Below are 18,500 nucleotides of genomic sequence, written 5' to 3'. Positions count from 1 at the left end.
TCTCAAGATTGCCTGGAGTACTGATAATCTAAAAGACTGGGTTAGGTACATGTCTATGAAGAAAGGCAACAGTATTTAAGATATCAACTTGAGGACCATTCCAGCCCCACGAGTAAAAGACGTGCTTTTGGTGTGAAGGGAAAAATACAAACAGGTTTTAATTATGTACAGACCTGTAATAAAAATTCTTACTAGATGCACCCCATCTAGAAAAGCTATGATGCATGCTAGATCTTCTAATGTCATTTCTTTTCTTTGTAAATAAAAGGTGAACCAGAATTGGCTCCTTGTTTAGGATATCCCTGGATTATGAGAAAGTACCAAACTGAATTATGAAGTTCAAGTATCTTTGCTATTAAATCATCCAATTTTCACAAGGTGATGAACCAAAAGACAAATCTTTTCAACCCATTCCTACTTAACTTGTAGGCATTTTGATTATTCTGGCAGGTATCCTACTTATTGTGTAGGCATTTTGATTATTGTAGCAGCTATCTAAGAAGCTCAGAAAGAGATTTAATAGAGCATATGATCTCTTTGCTGTGTTTCATTGAACAGATGTCCTCTTCAGAAAGAACAAAACCTCAGCGATTATTCTTTTTAATGTGTGCCTAGAGCTGAATATAACTGGGAGTGTTTCCCCTCGCAGCGGTAGACAAGCTCCATCTGCTCTGTGACACATCTCAGATAACCTGAGGACAACTTCAGCAAAATGTGGGACACGTTCCCGTGATGGACTGAGAACGCGAGTCTCCAGGACTGACTTCATAATGCTGCTCAACAGCCTCTACTTCCTGTTTTCCAGATTGTATTAAAAAGCAATTTCCTCTGTGGCAGTATAGCATTGGTAGTGCATCACTTTATCTTATCCATCCGGTTTCTAGAGGTGAATTCTTAGAACTTGGGGCGTAGTTTTACGCTTAACGCGGTTATTAGCAGGTGGAAAACAAGCGAGGACTGGTTTATGTTCTCATGTCAAAAGGCTCCGGCGTGATTACTCTGCCCTCTGCCGGCGCTCTCCCCACGGGAAGGACGTGAAAGTTTGAAGATTTATGCTGGCAGCTGACGGAAAGCTGCTGAATCCAGTCAGTTGAGGGCCACGCAGCACGCCTGACACGGCCTGCAGGCGTGCTCAGCCCCAGGCTGCCAGGGCAGCCCCGCCCCGCCACGCCACGCCCCGCCCTGCCCCAGCCGCCACGCCGCCTCCCAGCCTCCCTCACGTCCCCGCCCAACGGCCGCCCTCTCGCGCACACGCAGGCGCGGAGCGGGACTACACTTCCCATCATGCAGCCGCAGTAGCGGGAAGGGCGCCCGGCATGGAGGCGGGCGAGGCGCGGCCGCGCGCCCACCTGGCCGCGCTGGTGCTGGCGCGCGGCGGCAGCAAGGGGATCCCGCTGAAGAACATCAAACTGCTGGCGGGCGTGCCGCTCGTCGGCTGGGTGCTGCGCGCCGCGCTGGACGCCGGCGTCTTCCACAGGTGCGCATGCGCACTCCGCATCCCCCCCCCCCAACCCCCCCGGGTGTGTGAGGGTGGGCGGGGGCCGTTACCCCCAGGCAGGGTCGGTGCCGGGGGGGTGCTGTGCACTCGGGAGCCAGCGTGGGGCTGCGGGGGTTGGGGAGCCGGGAGCAGGAAGGGTGTCAGGGGTGGTGGCCCGAGGCTGGTTGCCCTCGTTGTGACAGAGCTGCGACATCTCAAGTGGCGTTTGTGGTCCTGCAGGGTGTCCTAGTGCTGCGCGTGCCCAAAAAATGTTGCTCGGTTTTCCTTGTGCCTTCGTGCTATGTATGCGAAGACAGCAGTAAAATCATCCCCCTGCCTGCGCTGTGTAAGGCTGAGGGAGCGTGCTTCTGTCAGCCTCTCCAAGTTCCCAGAGTCGTGGAGGCAGAGAAAGTCCCAGAATTGCCAAAGAGAAGGAAATAATTGTGTGCTCAGAAGCAGGAGCTCACTTTGTGGCAAAGTGTGTGAAACTTTGGCAGCAACCATTAGGCACATAGAAGCAAATACATCAGTTGTGCTAAGAACGTGGGCATTACGAATTTCTTTCATTCTACCAGAAGAAACATGAGAATTTTCCTCACACGTACTAGTAACTGTAATCAAAACTAGTGCGTGGTTAGGATACTCTTGGTACGTAGCACGCTTAGGTGCAACTTCCTGGTACAACCCTTCTGTGTTATGTTAGGAGCAGGGACTTGAAGTTCAGGTTTTATAGTAAAGTGTACAAATGTAGCCTGACCAGATGCAGAGCTGGAAGTATGCACAAATCTGCCATATCCCATAGCTACTGTTATCCCATAAAACCTTACCATAGTCTGAAAAGTACAGTAAGCATCTGTGGCTTTATTTTTAATAAAGAAACAGTTAAAACATTTCTGACCTAGATCATTGATAATAACTTCATGCAGGTGAATCCATATTGTTTAACAACCTGTTATGAATATGAGGGTTTGAGTGACCTCCATGTTTCTACTTGAATTTTCCTGATAGGAGTGAGTCATAACAGGTGTGTTAGATGAAAGTGTGATGGGTTTTCAAGTCCCTTTTGAAGCAGCTGTGCTGACAGTGTACACATTACACAGCAAAACACTGTTAGTCAAATGGGTAGGGTATGTTTAAACTAGCTACCCTGAAAGAGGTTACAGAAAATACATCTTCTGCATTCATTTACGCGGGTGTGATTTGATATTGCTGTCACTGTTATACACAGATTCTGATAATCTCATGATGTTTTTGAATGGAAAAGTTTAACTAAAGCACCACTTGCTATGTGCAGTGCACTGAGAATGCCGTTATTGCTGAGAGAATAAAGTTTTTTTCATTTTTGTTTCTGCATCTCCTATGCTTTTTTGTCATAATAATGGCAGCAGCCACCTTGCAGTATTCAGGTAGTGTTTACCTTCACATGATACTCAGACTTTGTCCTTCCTTTTGTAAATGTTTATTATCTCTGACGCACAACAGTCTTGCCTTGCTAGTATTGAAGGTTTTCAGTGCCACAACACACACAGTTGTAACTTGAACAGTTCTTTCCCTGGGATTGTATGGAGCCTAACTGATAGATTTTAAAATGATTGCAGGATAAGCTATTTGTCTAACTGAGTGGCATTTTTACTTACTGTTAGCCTTGTTTCTGAACTCTGCAGTGATTTTGAATACATCACTCAAACCAGTCATAATACAATGATCTTTTAGCATGCCTAACATTGTGGCATGCTGGCAATAGATTTTTCTTCTAGTTACAACTTTGAATTTTATGTTGCTTAAGATACCTATGGATGTGGTAGATCAGGCACCCTACAGAATTAAATTGAAATGCAACCCAGGCTTTAGATTGTACAATCTGATGAATGTGTGTGTGTTTTATCCCTGTTGTTAAAAGTGCTTTGTTGGACTGACAAGTAGTTTTACCACACAAATAAAAGAACTAGTTGCTTTCATTGCCAGGTACAGTACAGAGAGTTGTTCAGGTTAGCAGATTACAGCAGACAAGTGGACAGTACTGGGTGTTGTTCTCTATGTAATCATTCATTTCTGTCACTGTCTGCCAACAGTGTGTGGGTTTCTACAGACCACGATGAAATCGAGAAGGTTGCAAAGCAGTTTGGCGCCCAAGTTCATCGTCGAAGCCCTGAAGTATCTCAAGACTCCTCTACTTCTCTAGAAGCTATCAGAGAGTTTCTTAATCATCATCAGGGTAAATCAGTAATGAAACATGCGGAGCTTTTATGTTGTAGCCCTGTAAGGATGATGCTCTTAGTATTTAGAAAAATAAGTAAATCCTGTAGTAAGTTGAAGCTGGAAAGATTCTCCTTTTGTGGCATCCACTCATACCACATTTTGGGGTTGTATGTATTAAAATACTCATTGTTTCATAAATGTTTCTTTATTTTTCTTTAGAGGTTGATATTGTAGGAAATATTCAAGCAACATCTCCCTGTTTACATCCCAGTGATCTTATAAAAGTGGCAGATCTGATCCAGAAAGAGGGCTTTGATTCTGTCTTCTCTGTTGTGAGACGGCATCAATTTAGATGGAGCGAGGTAAAAAAAGGAGGTAATATTTATCTGTTTCTGGTTACAGTTAAAATTAATCAAAGTTTTACTTATTGAAGTGTTTAATGTTTGTACCGATGACATTTATATCTGGAAGGGCCTTTAGAGACATAGGCTGTCTTCTTTGGAAGGTTAAGATCACTTAAGATTCCTCTTAAGTAGTGCTGTTTTAATATTACTGATCATTGCTCAGACAATCTTAAGATGCTGAAAATGAAAATACTATTATCCTGTCTAGGCTCAAAAAATAACTTCCCTAAACTTTACATGTCAACATCTGCTTGGTGGGTGTTGATGTTTTTGTGGACATGACTCTGACGTCCTGTCTTAACTAGGGAACTGTTTAGTCTTACTGTGTAATAGCTAATAAGTAGCAAATAACGTGAGCTAAATCTTAGTCAAGACCGGATGGCAACCTCATAGCTTGGAGGCTTAGGGTTGTTTTCAGCCTGCTAAATTGTCAGCTGACTCAAGTGAGATTGCAAACTGCCTTTGATTCATAAGGAATGAAGTCAAGTAGCTTATACAGAAATTACTGTTTTTCCTAGACAAAATATTCTTCTTTCCAAGGTGACTCAGGACTGAACTTTACTTAAAAAGCTTATATGTTATCATAGCTAGATAAGTATCTTCTGTGCTTGTACTAAGAACTATTCCCTACATTGCTTCTGTTTCTGTGATTAAAGTAGAAATTTTTGCTTCCTTTTTTTTTTTTCACAAAATGATTAGTTCAGATATTGTCACGTTTTTATTTTCTAAAAATAAATATGTTACTCAGATACTAATGTTATTCTGTTGATATCTAAAATGTTTCAGATGTAATTTTTTGTGAGTTCACAAAGTGTCATGCTGTAAAAGAAAATGCGAAGTAGATGAATGTTGATACTGGAGGTATGTTGGAATAAAAATTTGGCCTTTGTTTAGAATAAACAGATAACATGAACACACTCCTTTTTCCTCATAAGAGGAGGAAAATTTATTGATAAATGTGTAAGAGGAATATCAAAATCATGGATAGAAGTGTAGGATTCGGTGGTTTGTATTTTAGATGACTAGGTGAAAGTCCACTTCATGTCTTGAGATGCTAGATGGACATCTGAAAATCTAAATCTCATTTGGATGTACCATGTGGCTTTGAAATGATGGTGTGCCACCACTTCTCCATAGGTATTTGGTAACCTGTATCAACCTCTGTAAATAACATCTATCCTCAAATTGTTACAATAAAAAAGCCTGGACGCCTACCTAAAAGAGCAAATTGCTCTTTAGTGCAAAAAGATACCTGAAGTCTTTTAATGTAGCAAAAGATTTACTCAACTGCAAAGCATACATATGCGGAGAACAAGCTAAAAATTTTGAAAACATTCATAGCTTAAGGGTAAAAGCAGCTTGCCTTTCAGGAACACAGTGTTTCAGGTAACACCAATTTGCCTGAGTAGAATCTAGTTTAGTATTGTGCTCTTCTCAGACTAATTTAAAATACTGATTGTACCTCTTCCTGTGTATTTCTGTTGTTCTTTCAGCATTGAGGTTTAATATTCATGTACCCTGAAAGACACAGATGTCTTCCCCTGCTTAGGAATGTTAACTTCATTAAGCACGAAGTTGTATTTATTGAACACTAAGTTCATATATATGGAAGTTTCAGGATGTTTTGGGTTTTTGAGAATACCCTCTAACTTCTTCATGGGATAATGAGACCCGATGAATTTTAGCTGCTTTGTGCATGTGAATTGGGGTGGCTTAAAAACAGAAGTCTCTGGTTGCTGGTTCAGTTTCTGCTAACAGTGTGAGATCTTACAGGATCTTGCTTGTTCAAAGGCACTGCTCGAACATATTCATTTTTAGAAAATAAAAATGTGACAGTATCTGAACTAATCATTTTGTGAAAAAAATCAGTGTGGACACTGATTAAACCATATAAGAATGGTTAATATTATGTATATCTCTAAATAGGAAGTATTTTGGGGAAGTACCGAGATATTTCCACAGGCAAGATTTCTTCTATGCTCTTTTTTCACCTTTCAGATTTCAAGATGGTCCTCTCAGCTCTCCGTTCTTTTAGGGTGTTTTGTTTTTTAGGTGTATGTAGCTGAATGTTTTTTTTGTGTGTTTAGCCTCTAAACCCCTTCCTATTGTCTACTAGAAGGTAGATTATGGAAGGGATATGGTATTTCCTTCACACTAGCAGGAACACTCTAGAAGAATATCCCCCTACTACTTTCAGAAATCAGTTTTAGGAGATGATAACATCTCAGGATTTTTTTTTGTTATTATTTTTATGTTGGAAAGTAGAACTTTATTTTGCTCTGCTAGAAATGCAGGACAGTTCTCCACTTCATTACCCACAGTTCCAAAAAAGAGCAAGCAATTCAGTGATTCTTTATAAAGCTAAAAAATTAGAGATAATAATGAAAGAAGATGGTGACTGAACTGTGTCCTTAATTTTTCAACAGAAAGCTGTGTTACAGAAAGTTATTAAGTGATTTTGAACAGGGATTCTGGAAAACTTATTTTGGCATTTCTGTCTGTTAACAGAAAATAAAATGACAGAGCCCCAAAACCTGAATCCAGCAAAACGGTACCGGAGGCAAGATTGGCCTGGGGAGCTGTATGAAAATGGATCATTTTATTTTGCAAAGAGGCATTTGATTGAGAAGGGCTATTTGCAGGTTAGTGCTTCTGTTTTTTTTTTTTACAGCTGTTTGAAAAAATGTATCTTCTACTCTTGTCACGGAGTGTTTTGAATTCAATGATGTGTTTCAGTTTCTGATGCCATCAGTATCTACTAACTGCACTTTGACTTTAGGACAGCATATTATTTGTAATTTAAGAGGGCTGGTTGTAGTTAGGGCTGTACCAGTTACAGCCTCCTTCACAACAAATTTGTACAAATAATATTGAACCGTATATACTTATAAGCCTAAAAACCTGAGTTTCACGTAGATTTATTGCTATGTAAGTGCATACCTTATAATTCAGTTTAGCGTTACTGAGGGTATAAAACTAAACTGCAGTGCCACAGGCTTCTCATAGAATCTATAAACTTGCATTCTTGTCAAGTTTAGACATTTTGCCTTATGCCTATTTTGTGCTGTAGTTTAAACAGTCTTTTTCCCTTTCCTGATGTTTGCGTCCTTGTGTAGTAATACAGAGCGAGCATATTTACTTCAGCTTTAATTTTGTTTGTCTATAAAAATAGTCTCTTAACTTTCTCATGCTAGATAAGTTTGCCGTCTTTACAGATAATTTCCAATATTTGTCATCACAACTGGAAAAAAGCCTAATGTAGGTATTTCCACTTTTGTGATATGAATACCTTACTAGTTATGTCAGAATACTAGATTCTTGGCTCTTTTGCAGATACATTACTAATCTAGAGGTAATAGCTTTAGTTTTCTATGCTTTGGATAGACACATGCAGCGCTGGATAGTGCTGTGTGGACTTGCAGGCATTGATGCAAAGTTGTACAGTTGTGCTGAATTACACATTTTTTGAAAGTTGGACACTAACTCTCTGAGGATCAGGGGATCAGGGCTTTTAGTTTTTTTTTTAAATCACACTGGGTTTTGGTGGATGTTTTTCCAGTTGAGATGAAGTCTTTGCATAGACAGAAAGCAAAAAATAAACATACTTGTATTGATTCAGTGCTAAGGTATTACTGCTTTACTGCATTAAAAGACCTATTGAATCAGTATGACCTAATGAATACTAGCCTAGTTGCACACTTCCTCTAGTTGTGCAAGGAAGATATTAACTGTGGCTTATATAAAGTTTCAAATGCTTGGTTCTGTGTAGCTGACAAAATACTGTTGTTGATGGCTCTCTAGCTTCTAAGCTAGTCAGCATGACTTCCATGTAACCAACTTTCATTACATGATACTAAATTGTAGAGTTTTGTAGCTTTATTAACCCAAGCAGAAAATTGTAATAGGTTCTATTTTATCTAGGGTGGTAAAATGGCCTACTATGAAATGCGTGCTGAGCATAGTGTGGATATTGATATAGACATTGACTGGCCTATTGCAGAGCAAAGAGTACTGAGGTAAAAGCAAGTCTCGTTCCTTCATTTCTTTAATATTGGTCATTGTTTCAAAGAATGATCATGAGAATTCATAAAGTAGGTTTTTTTAATTGCGATTTCAGAAATTAATCAAAATCAAATATAATTGAATAATTTAATTCCATCCATCATTTTTCCTTTCTTTCTTGAAATCATTTGAATTACCTTTGCACTGTTTGTATGTGTTTTTTGTTTGCTAGTTCATGTAAGTTCAGCCTGCTTTAAGGGATTGTGAGCCTCACTATACCATAGCAATGTGTTAGTATCATTTCTGGCCTTTTTAGCTGAGTTGTCTTAGGTTTCCACAGTCTAGATTATGCTTACTAATTCACATGACTAAGAGTGCTCCAGGTAGAAGGCATGAGTTGATTACATTTTGCCTGCTGCCTTTGCAGATACTGTGTATCTCTACAAAGAAATAGCAGCTGTGAATGGGATGTGTTTATTGTACCTTTTTCATCCTTTACTCCGTTTTATTTTTTCTTGCCATAAGTGTTAATAGAACATAAGCTTTTATGCTAGGGAAATGAATGCCTAATTTTTAAGTGGGTAATATAACTGAGCTGTCTTAGATGGCTTTATATTTTTTTCATTGAAGGAGAATCTACTTGCAGAGTGAAGGTAATGAGAAAAGGCATTAGGGGGAAAAAAATAGAATTTCAAAGCTAATTCTTCTGTGTGAAGGTCACAATTGTATTTGAAATGTTTGTTTTCTGAGTGTGCAAAAACTTCCATCTAAAAAGATAACTTCTTTGTCTAGCTTTGGGTATTTTGGCAAGGAACCATTAAAAGAAGTGAAGCTATTGGTTTGCAGTATTGATGGATGCCTGACAAATGGTCGCATTTATGTCACAGAAGATCAGAAGGAAATGGTATCCTACGATTATAGAGATATTGTTGGTATCAATCTGCTAAAGAAAAGGGGAATCGAGGTAAGTGTTGTTCTAAAGCATGACACTTTATTTATGATGTGATCAAGCAGTATGATACACTGGTTCAGGGTTGGGGCAAACACTGTTTTCAGATTCTGTAGAGTAAAATAAATGTATTCTGATAAACTGATCCATTTCATTCATATCAGCTATGGCATCTTTCTCTTTTTGTCCTGGAAAAATGTGGAAAGAAATTTGTATGGTGTTTTGCTAGCACCAGTCATATTGTGTGCTCTTTAGTCTACGTACCCATTAGCTAGCAGTCAGTTTCTTGTTTATTGTGACATGTCTCTGCTGTATAAATTGTATGTTTTTCCAACAGCTTTACGAAGCAGGAATAGGTTGTTATCTCTTAGCTACCTAAGAAGGATACCCAGGCAAATTACTTGGTTTATCCTAGATGAGCCATTTTTATGGCAGAGGGGAAATTAAACCCCAATTGCTTTTGTCCACATAGTTGCTTTAACCATAACTTATGTGCTCCTAAGTTGTAAGTCAAATGAAAAAAATAACACATACTGTAATATGAATGCTTTCCTGAATTATTATTATTACTAAATTCTGCTGAACAGATTATTTGCTTGCATTGTGTAAAATTAGCCTTCCTGTTATTTTCTCTTTGTGCTGCTGCTTTTGGTATAGCTAGAAGAATTTCTTAGAGTAAGAACTAAATCTTGGGGTAAGAACTAAGTACAGATTTCGGCTTCCTTCAGAGAGATGGGCATGGATAAGACAAAGATAGTTAAACCCTGAGTAGTTTGTTGCAGATTCATTTTGGTTTTCTGTTGTTGTAACAGGTTAGGCAAGATGTTCCTGATATATTTAGGTGCAGCTGGTGCTGCCTTGGGGTAGTGGAATGAAGCATGTGTTTTTTCAAAACTTCTTCAGCTTTGTTTTATGTGAGGCAGAAGGGAGGAGGCTTGTAATGTTTGTTTTGTTGCCTCTGGGTGCCCTTTCTCATACTTATGTGACTTGGAATTTATTATTACAAACCTCTTGGGCTTTGTGCTGCACTTGCTGTATTTCTAGTGCATGGTTCTGGTGTACTCTTGCTTTGTGCACTGCTCCTATTCATTCTGTGCTTAATGCCAAATCCTTGTTAGCATTTAACAGCAATAAACAACAACAAAGATAAGCTTGTCCACAACTTGGGCAAAAAGCTTGGAGTAATTGTGTCTGAAATCCTTAAAAATCCTGATGCAGTAATCTGGTTTTAGCCTACATTGTACATCATTTCTAAATTTAAAATTTGGAATGAACTTCCAGAGATTAATGTGCCATGCCACTTCTGTCTGTTTAGTGGTCTCTTGACACTCTGAAGTCCTACTGTAACTAATGTGGTAACATTATTAGGCAGAGGAATCAGGAAAAACACTTAAAAATATTCTACTTCTACAAAAACTGCTGAAACTTTCCTTGGAAATTCTTTGATTCCCTGCTTTGGCTTAGGTTAGATGTTACTGCATTAGACGGTGAGCGTGGCACTGTACCATGATTTCCAGTATTTTTATTTGGTACATGTTGCTTTTAAAAAGATAAATGTAAACTTCTGTTTTGTGCTCAAGCTCAAGGAAGCCTACAGTTTGTTTCGCTTTCCCAAAGCAACTTGTATTTCAAGACTGTAATGTGTTTTTTGGACACAAATCACTTCCACTCTGAGTTCTGAACGAAGAAACCAGTCATGCAACACTCTTCTGATATCTAAGAAAGCCTACATCTGAAAATTCTAGTCTCTTTTTGTAAATCAACATAAATGGCTTTTTTCCCTTGTATATAGAATTAAAATTTATTCTAACTTAATTTAATAGGTTCGACTCATCTCTGAAAGAGATTGTTCAAAAACCCTGCCAGCCATGCAGCTGGAATGTGTAGCAGAAGTTAATGCAACAGATAAATTACAAGTCCTGGAAGACTGGCGAAAATACATTGGCTTGAGCTGGAAAGAAGTTGCTTACTTAGGTCAGTTTCTTTTTTTCTTGTTTTCTTTTTTCTTTGGTAGTAAAATTTCATGTAGCGTACACATGCAAACTTCGTAGCACTGCTCATCTTCAAAATCACTTTGCCCATTGCTAATACACTAAACATAGTGGGATTAGAGTGCAAATTACAATACAAAACCACCAAAAGCAAATACCTATTTGAAGTCCTGTTGGGGTACAATCTAAATATTAAATGCAATAATGAATCAGTGTCTACTTTTGCAAGTAATGTTTTACCTCTTTTTGTAGTGTGATTTAGAAAATCTTTCGATATTGAACAAGTAAACAGTTGTGGTTCACGCTTTTGAATTCCTTCTGGTTCATTTCAGATTAATATTGTAGAGTTATATTCTGAAATATAAACAAAAATCAGAATTAAAACTGAAAGCTATCTAATGTACAAAATTACATTTTAGTGATAACTTAAGTGCTGCAAATGCTTACTTAGCTGCTCAAATAATTTCACTCATCTTAGTAGTACCATTCTTTTGCCTGAATATTATGTGTAAAGTATGATCAGTGTCTACATATCACTGGGATTTTCTAAGAATACATATGCAAAGTGCTGTTGAGCTTCTCAGATGAAAATTGTGGCAAGAATAGAAATTCTGAAAACTATTAATAAGTATTTTGAAAAATGATGGTTTGGCTCATTTTTCTCCTTTTGTGGTATTTTTATATCTGTCATTTTTTCTCAACAGGAAATGAAGAGTCTGATGTGGAATGCCTGAAGAAAGCTGGCATGAGTGGTGTGCCTGCTGATGCTTGTGCAGTTGCTCAGAAGGCTGCTGGTTACATTTGTAAAAGCAGTGGTGGTTGTGGAGCTGTCCGAGAGTTTGCAGAACACATATTCCTGTTGTTAGAAAAAGTGAACTCTGCAAGAAAGCAAATGGAAGACGTGAATTCAGCAGGAGAGGATACAGGGGGAAAATGAGAGCAGCAGAAGTGGAAATAAGGAATTACTTAAAAAATAACACTGCAGTCGTTCTACCCCACTTTTCATCTTCTCCATTTCCCCCTCAGTAAGCCTGAATCCCAACGGATGGCTGCCTTTCAAATTTTACACAGTAGTAGAGTTAAAAAGATGTTTCCCTCAAATTAAAGATCCCATTCTGATTAAGTGCTAGTATCCGTGATTGTATTCATGATTATTTTAAAAGCCAGTTAAGTGCAATTGAAAATACTAGAAAAAGTGGTGTCTTGTAAACCTACTCGAAATCATTACACTTGTCCTAAAGGAATGATGTATCTTTATTTCATAATACAAATATTTTCAGGGAATAATGATTTTTTATGATTTGTGGATATGTAATTCAGACTTCCAAAAAATTTGTTCTGCCAGTTGTGCAGTTATTTACATTTCCTCTATCTTCAATATGATATTGTGGTTGTGTGCTAGCTTTTCATGAGACACATCTTTAGGAAGGAAGAGTTTTAGTATATGCTGGAGAAGTTGCGTGTAAAATAACTACCAAACATTTTCCTATATTTTGAAAAGCTTAGTTACTGTAAAGCCAGCTAATACTAACACTAACTAACAAAAGCATTTAAGCATGTGTTCAATTTTGAGCTAAGTAATTAAGCAGCATTTGGAATTATGCCATCTTAACCTTTGAATCTGTTTATATTGGGTTTTATTTAAGTGCTTAAATTAACATACCTAAATGCTTTGCCAAATTTAGAACTAAATCTCCCATTTACTTTGAAATCTTTCCTTTGCAGAAACTGTTTCTTTCTATGAAGTCTTTATTACAATCACTAATGAGTTAAAAAAAAAAAAAAAAAAAAAGTAAAGAAAATGTTCTTTAATGTTTATTGTATGGAAAAGGAATGGCCGTGGAAGAAAAAATCATAGCTGACATTTCCACAAATATTTATATAAAATATGTATTCAGACTATTTTTAGCATGTTAATTTAAAATTGGTGTATATGTGTATTTGTATTTATGTAAAATACAATTTTTCCTGTTTTGATTTGAAGAACTGTAAACATTTGTATAACTGACACTAAAAATATGCGTCTGTTTTCAATCCTAGTATTTACCAGTGAGTCAGGCTCAGCCTTGAGTTATACTAAAAAATAAAATAAAAATAAAATGGCACTGGCACACAGGCAGTTATTACAGAGATGAATGATAATGGTTTGTCATTTTATTTTATGACTCTTAACATGAAATTCTCTGAATCTCTTCCCATTATAACATCTACTGTTTTACTGCTCTCTGATTAACTTTGTGTTGACTTCCCTTTACAAAGCAAAGTTTCAAATTTGAAATTATTTTACTGCCTTTAGTAGTAAGGTTAACAGGTGAACAGTTGAAGGTGAATTAGCTGCACTAATCCCCTCTTAAATTATTGTTCAAATATTTCTTTCATTGAGGTTTTAGGGCTCTGCATGAGATAAATTCTGTGGATAACAACAGCTATTTTGGACAGAACTATGAACTTTGTTATAGGTAGATAAATCATTTTAGTCATATAAACTATGTGATAAATTGCAGAAGTCCAGATTGTTTGAACAATTCAGCTTTAATAACGTCATTTAAAATTAGCCAAGTTTTTAGTTACTTCACCTTCTCACAGTCAAGTAACTTGCAAACTTTGGTTTCAGGAACAATTTCCTGTGGATAGGCAGGTTTAGAGAAATTGTGATGAACTTGATTTCTATTCTTTTTACGTTAGAAAAAGCAAAAATATGAGTAAATGCAACTCTAATAGAAATATGAGCTATCGATACTATTGCCAGGGTTACTGTTTGAATCAGGAACTCCTTAATGGTTCAGCTACTTGCTGAATGTATTGCAAATGCGGTGGGTATACCCCAAACCTCTACATGTATCAAAAAGAAATGCAGAAACTTTAATGTGAGTGTTCATAAGGGGCAGAAAGAAAGGGTAGCTGATACATGTTTTCACTTAGACAAATTCTTGTTAGAAAAATCTGGTATAATCTTACATCAGATGTGTCAAACAACAATGAATGATAAACTCTGCAGACAGTGCAAAATATAGGCTGTCTGAGGATATGGGAAATTCACAATCTATTGCCTGAAAGATTCATTTTTGTATTGCTCACACTGCAAGGGAAATCCTGACTATAAAGCTACAGTATCTTGAGGGATGCCTCCATTGCTCCTCGTGATTTTATAAAAGCTCTTCAATCATATGGAGGATCTTCCCAACCTGGTACGCCCCTCTGATTATTAGCCTCTTTTGATAGTCCAGGCAGGCAGTGACACCATTGAAGAGAGAAGCCTGAAGGCTATCAAAAGAGACTTTAGGGGACTGGGACGGTTAGTGGATGGAGCGGGAGTACAGGTGGTGTTTTCATCCATCCCTACGGTGGCAGGGAGAGGTACGGAGAGGACACGGAAAGCACACCTGTTAAACACGTGACTCTGGGGCTGGTGCCAACGAAGAAATCTTGGTTTTTTTGACCATGGGGCAATTTACTCAGCACCCGGCCTGATGGCAGTAGACGGATCCCTATCCTTTAGGGGAAAAAGGATCCTGGGCCAGGAGCTGGCGGGGCTCACTGATAGGGCTTTAAACTAGGTAAGAAGGGGGATAGGGCTGAAGCAAGGATTGTTGGGGCTGTGCCAGGGGGAACAATGGCAAGGCCGGAGGATAAGGTAAAGGCCCAGCTGAAGTGCATCTACACCAATGCACGCAGCATGGTTAACAAACAGGAGGAGCTGGAAGCCATCGTGCAGCGGGCAGGCTACGACTTGGTTGCCATCACGGAGACGTGGTGGGACCACTCTCATGACTGGAGTGCTGCGATGCCTGGCTATAAGCTCTTCAGAAGGGACAGGCAGCACAGAAGGGGTGGTGGTGTGGCTCTCTATATTAGAGAGTCTTTTGATGTTGTAGAACTCGAGGCTAGGAATGACAAGGTCGAGTCCCTTTGCGTTAGGATCGGCAGGGACAACAAGGCTAGTGTCCTGGTCGGGGTCTGCTATAGACCGCCGAAACAGGATGAGGAGACGGATGAGGAGTTCTACAGGCAGCTGACAGAAGTTGCGAAATCTTCAGCGCTTGTACTTGTGGGGGACTTCAACTTCCCTGACGTGTCCTGGAAGCACAACACAGCCCAGAGAAAGCAGTCTAGGAGGTTTCTGGAGAAAGTGGAAGATAGCTTCCTGACGCAGCTGATTAGTGAACCTACCAGGGGTGGTGCCCCACTAGACCTTCTCTTCACAAACAGAGAAGGACTGGTGGAGGATGTGATTGTCGGGAACAGTCTTGGGCAGAGTGACCATGAAATGGTGGAGTTCACTATTCTTGGCGAGGCCAGGAAGGGGACCAGTAAAACCACTGTATTGGACTTTCGGAGGGTTGACTTTGGGCTGCTCAGGACACTAGTTGGTGGAGTTCCTTGGGAGGCGGTTCTAAAGGGCAGAGGGGTCCAAGAAGGCTGGGAGCTCTTCAAGAGGGAAATCCTAATGGCGCAGGAGTGGTCTGTTCCCATGTGCCCAAAGATGAGCCAGCGGGGAAGAAGACCAGCCTGGCTCAACAGAGAATTGTGGCTTGAGCTTAGGAGAAAAAAGAGGGTTTATAATCTTTGGAAAAGTGGGCAGGCCACTAAGGAGGACTATAAGGATGTAGCGAGGCTGTGCAGGGACAAAATTAGGAAGGCCAAAGCTCATCTGGAGCTCAATCTGGCTACTGCCGTTAAAGATAACAAAAAACGTTTTTTTAAATACATCAGCACAAAAAGGAGGACTAAGGAGAATCTCCATCCTTTACTGGATGTGGGGGGAAACTTAGTTACAAGAGATGAGGAAAAGGCGGAGGTGCTCAATGCCTTCTTTGCCTCAGTCTTTAGCGGCAATACCGGTTGTTCTCTGGATACCCAGTACCCTGAGCTGGAGGAAGGGGATGGGGAGCAGGATGTGGCCCTCACCATCCACGAAGAACTGGTTGGTGACCAGCTACGGCACTTGGATGTGCACAAGTCGTTGGGGCCGGATGGGATCCACCCAAGGGTACTGAGAGAACTGGCAGAGGAGCTGTCCAAGCCCCTATCCATCATTTATCAGCAGTCCTGGCTATCGGGGGAGGTCCCAGTTGACTGGCGGCTAGCAAATGTGATGCCCATCTACAAGAAGGGCCGGAGGGCAGACCCGGGGAACTATAGGCCTGTCAGTTTGACCTCAGTGCCAGGGAAGCTCATGGAGCAGATCCTCTTGAGAGTCATCATGCGGCACTTGCAGGGCCACCAGGAGATCAGGCCCAGTCAGCATGGGTTTATGGAAGGCAGATCCTGCTTGACGAACCTGATCTCCTTCTATGACAAAGTGACGCGCTGGGTGGACGAGGGAAAGGCTGTGGATGTGGTCTACCTTGACTTCAGCAAGGCTTTTGACACTGTCTCCCACAGCATTCTCCTCAAGAAACTGGCTGCTCTTGGCTTGGACTGGCGCATGCTTCGTTGGGTTAGAAACTGGCTGGATAGCCGGGCCCAAAGAGTCGTGGTAAATGGAGTCAAGTCCAGTTGGAGGCCAGTCTCTAGTGGCGTCCCCCAGGGCTCGGTGCTGGGGCCGATCCTCTTTAATATCTTCATCGATGATCTGGACGAGGGCATTGAGTGCACCCCCAGTAAGTTTGCAGATGACACCAAGCTATGCACGTGTCGATCTGCTCAAGGGTAGGAAAGCTCTGCAGGAGGATCTGGGTAGGCTGCACCAATGGGCTGAGGTCAACTGCATGAAGTTCTACAAGGCCAAGTGCCGGGTCCTGCACCTGGGGCGCAACAACCCCAAGCAGAGCTACAGGCTGGGAGATGAGTGGTTGGAGAGCTGCCAGGCAGAGAAGGACCTGGGAGTGATGGTGGACAGTCGGCTGAATATGAGCCAGCAGTGTGCTCAGGTGGCCAAGAAGGCCAACGGCATCCTGGCTTGTATCAGAAACAGTGTGACCAGCAGGGCTAGGGAGGTGATCGTCCCCCTGTACTCGGCTCTGGTGAGGCCGCACCTCGAGTACTGTGTTCAGTTTTGGGCCCCTCGCTACAAGAAGGACATCGAGGTGCTTGAGCGGGTCCAGAGAAGGGCGACGAAGCTGGTGAGGGGCCTGGAGAGCAAGTCCTACGAGGAGCGGCTGAAGGAGCTGGGCTTGTTCAGCCTGGAGAAGAGGAGGCTCAGGGGCGACCTTATCGCTCTCTACAGATACCTTAAAGGAGGCTGTAGTGAGGTGGGGGTTGGTCTGTTCTCCCACGTGCCTGGTGACAGGACAAGGGGGAATGGGCTTAAGTTGTGCCAGGGTTAGGTTTAGGTTAGATGTTAGGAAGAACTTCTTTACTGAAAGGGTTGTTAGGCACTGGAACAGGCTGCCCAGGGAAGTGGTGGAGTCACCATCCCTGGAAGTCTTTAAAAGACGTTTAGATGTAGAGCTTAGGGATATGGTTTAGTGGGGACTGTTAGTGTTAGGTTAGAGGTTGGACTCGATGATCTTGAGGTCTCTTCCAACCTAGAAATTCTGTGATTCTGTGATTCTGTGATTTAATGGTCACAGAGGGGCAGAGGCAATGACGATGAATGTAGCAGTCACCATAAAGGTTAAAGGTGAAATCCTGGATCCTGGGCAAGTTGACAAGTGTAGTATCTATCTTGCCAAATATTGTTTTACTACATATCTGGCACCACAATTGCCCTTCACTAAAGGTGTGTAGTTCACTCAGACAAATTTCAGTGGTCATTTGTCATTTTTGTTATAGTGGGCTAACTTGGGAATAATGATGCTCGGTCATTCATAGAACTTGAAAAAATGTGCAGATTTGTTTCTCAAGGTTTTTTTTTTGTGTTTCTTTCTTTTTTTTTTTTTTTTTTTTTTAACAGCCTGTTATGAAAATATTTCCCAAAAAGCTAATGTGGGCTGTTTATCATAATTTTCTGAGACTGAAAAAGGAAAACTACATAATTTACATTAAGCTATCTTAAAATATAGCTGGTTAACTGAAATTTGCAATAATCATTTTTCTTTAACCTTTTAGGTAGAGAATGGTTATGGAGTGATTTGTCATGCACTTGCATATGGTAAATGGTATGCTTCCAAGTTCCTGTGCCATGTGAATGGAATATTTCCCATGAACGTAGACAGATGTAATAAATGCCTAAGTTACTCATTAAGGTGCACAATCAGTTGCCCGATGTCTTTGCCCTGATCTGCTGTTGGAGACAGATCTTCAGTGTTTGTGTGTGTGTGGTTATCCCCTGTTAAATAAATTTCTCCTTCGCTTGCATGTGTTTCCTATTTTCAAGTAGTCCAAGGTCAGATCTTGACATTGCAGTGTGATTTGTGCCTGTGTCTGTGAAAGGTTAGATTCATTCTTTCCAGTTTTCTGATCTGTCAGAGTTAGCCTGGTATTTCCACGTCAGGATCATCTTGTAAATTGAGCAGAATGTACTGAGGATTTGCTGACAGGATGTTCTCAGAGAAAATTCCCGTTTTAAGTATGTCTCAAGAACTCTGCTGTTC

General features: G+C 40.4%; 1 protein-coding gene across 1 annotated transcript; it reads left to right on the top strand.

Annotated features, from left to right (window-relative positions):
- Nucleotides 1-1,243: 1,243 nt before the first annotated feature.
- CMAS (cytidine monophosphate N-acetylneuraminic acid synthetase) lies at nt 1,244-13,164 on the top strand. The gene is made up of 8 exons (XM_068655175.1): nt 1,244-1,477; nt 3,550-3,692; nt 3,896-4,051; nt 6,589-6,722; nt 8,002-8,096; nt 8,875-9,046; nt 10,855-11,005; nt 11,727-13,164. Exons 1-8 carry the CDS (start codon nt 1,317-1,319, stop codon nt 11,957-11,959), a joined length of 1,245 nt encoding a protein of 414 aa, XP_068511276.1. The 5' UTR covers nt 1,244-1,316; the 3' UTR covers nt 11,960-13,164.
- Nucleotides 13,165-18,500: the final 5,336 nt, after the last annotated feature.

This window comes from Anas acuta, chromosome 1 (assembly GCF_963932015.1).
Source record: "Anas acuta chromosome 1, bAnaAcu1.1, whole genome shotgun sequence".
Taxonomy (NCBI): Eukaryota; Metazoa; Chordata; class Aves; order Anseriformes; family Anatidae; genus Anas; species Anas acuta.
Note: the sequence above shows the minus strand (reverse complement) of the source record. Positions and strands in the feature narration are given on the sequence as shown.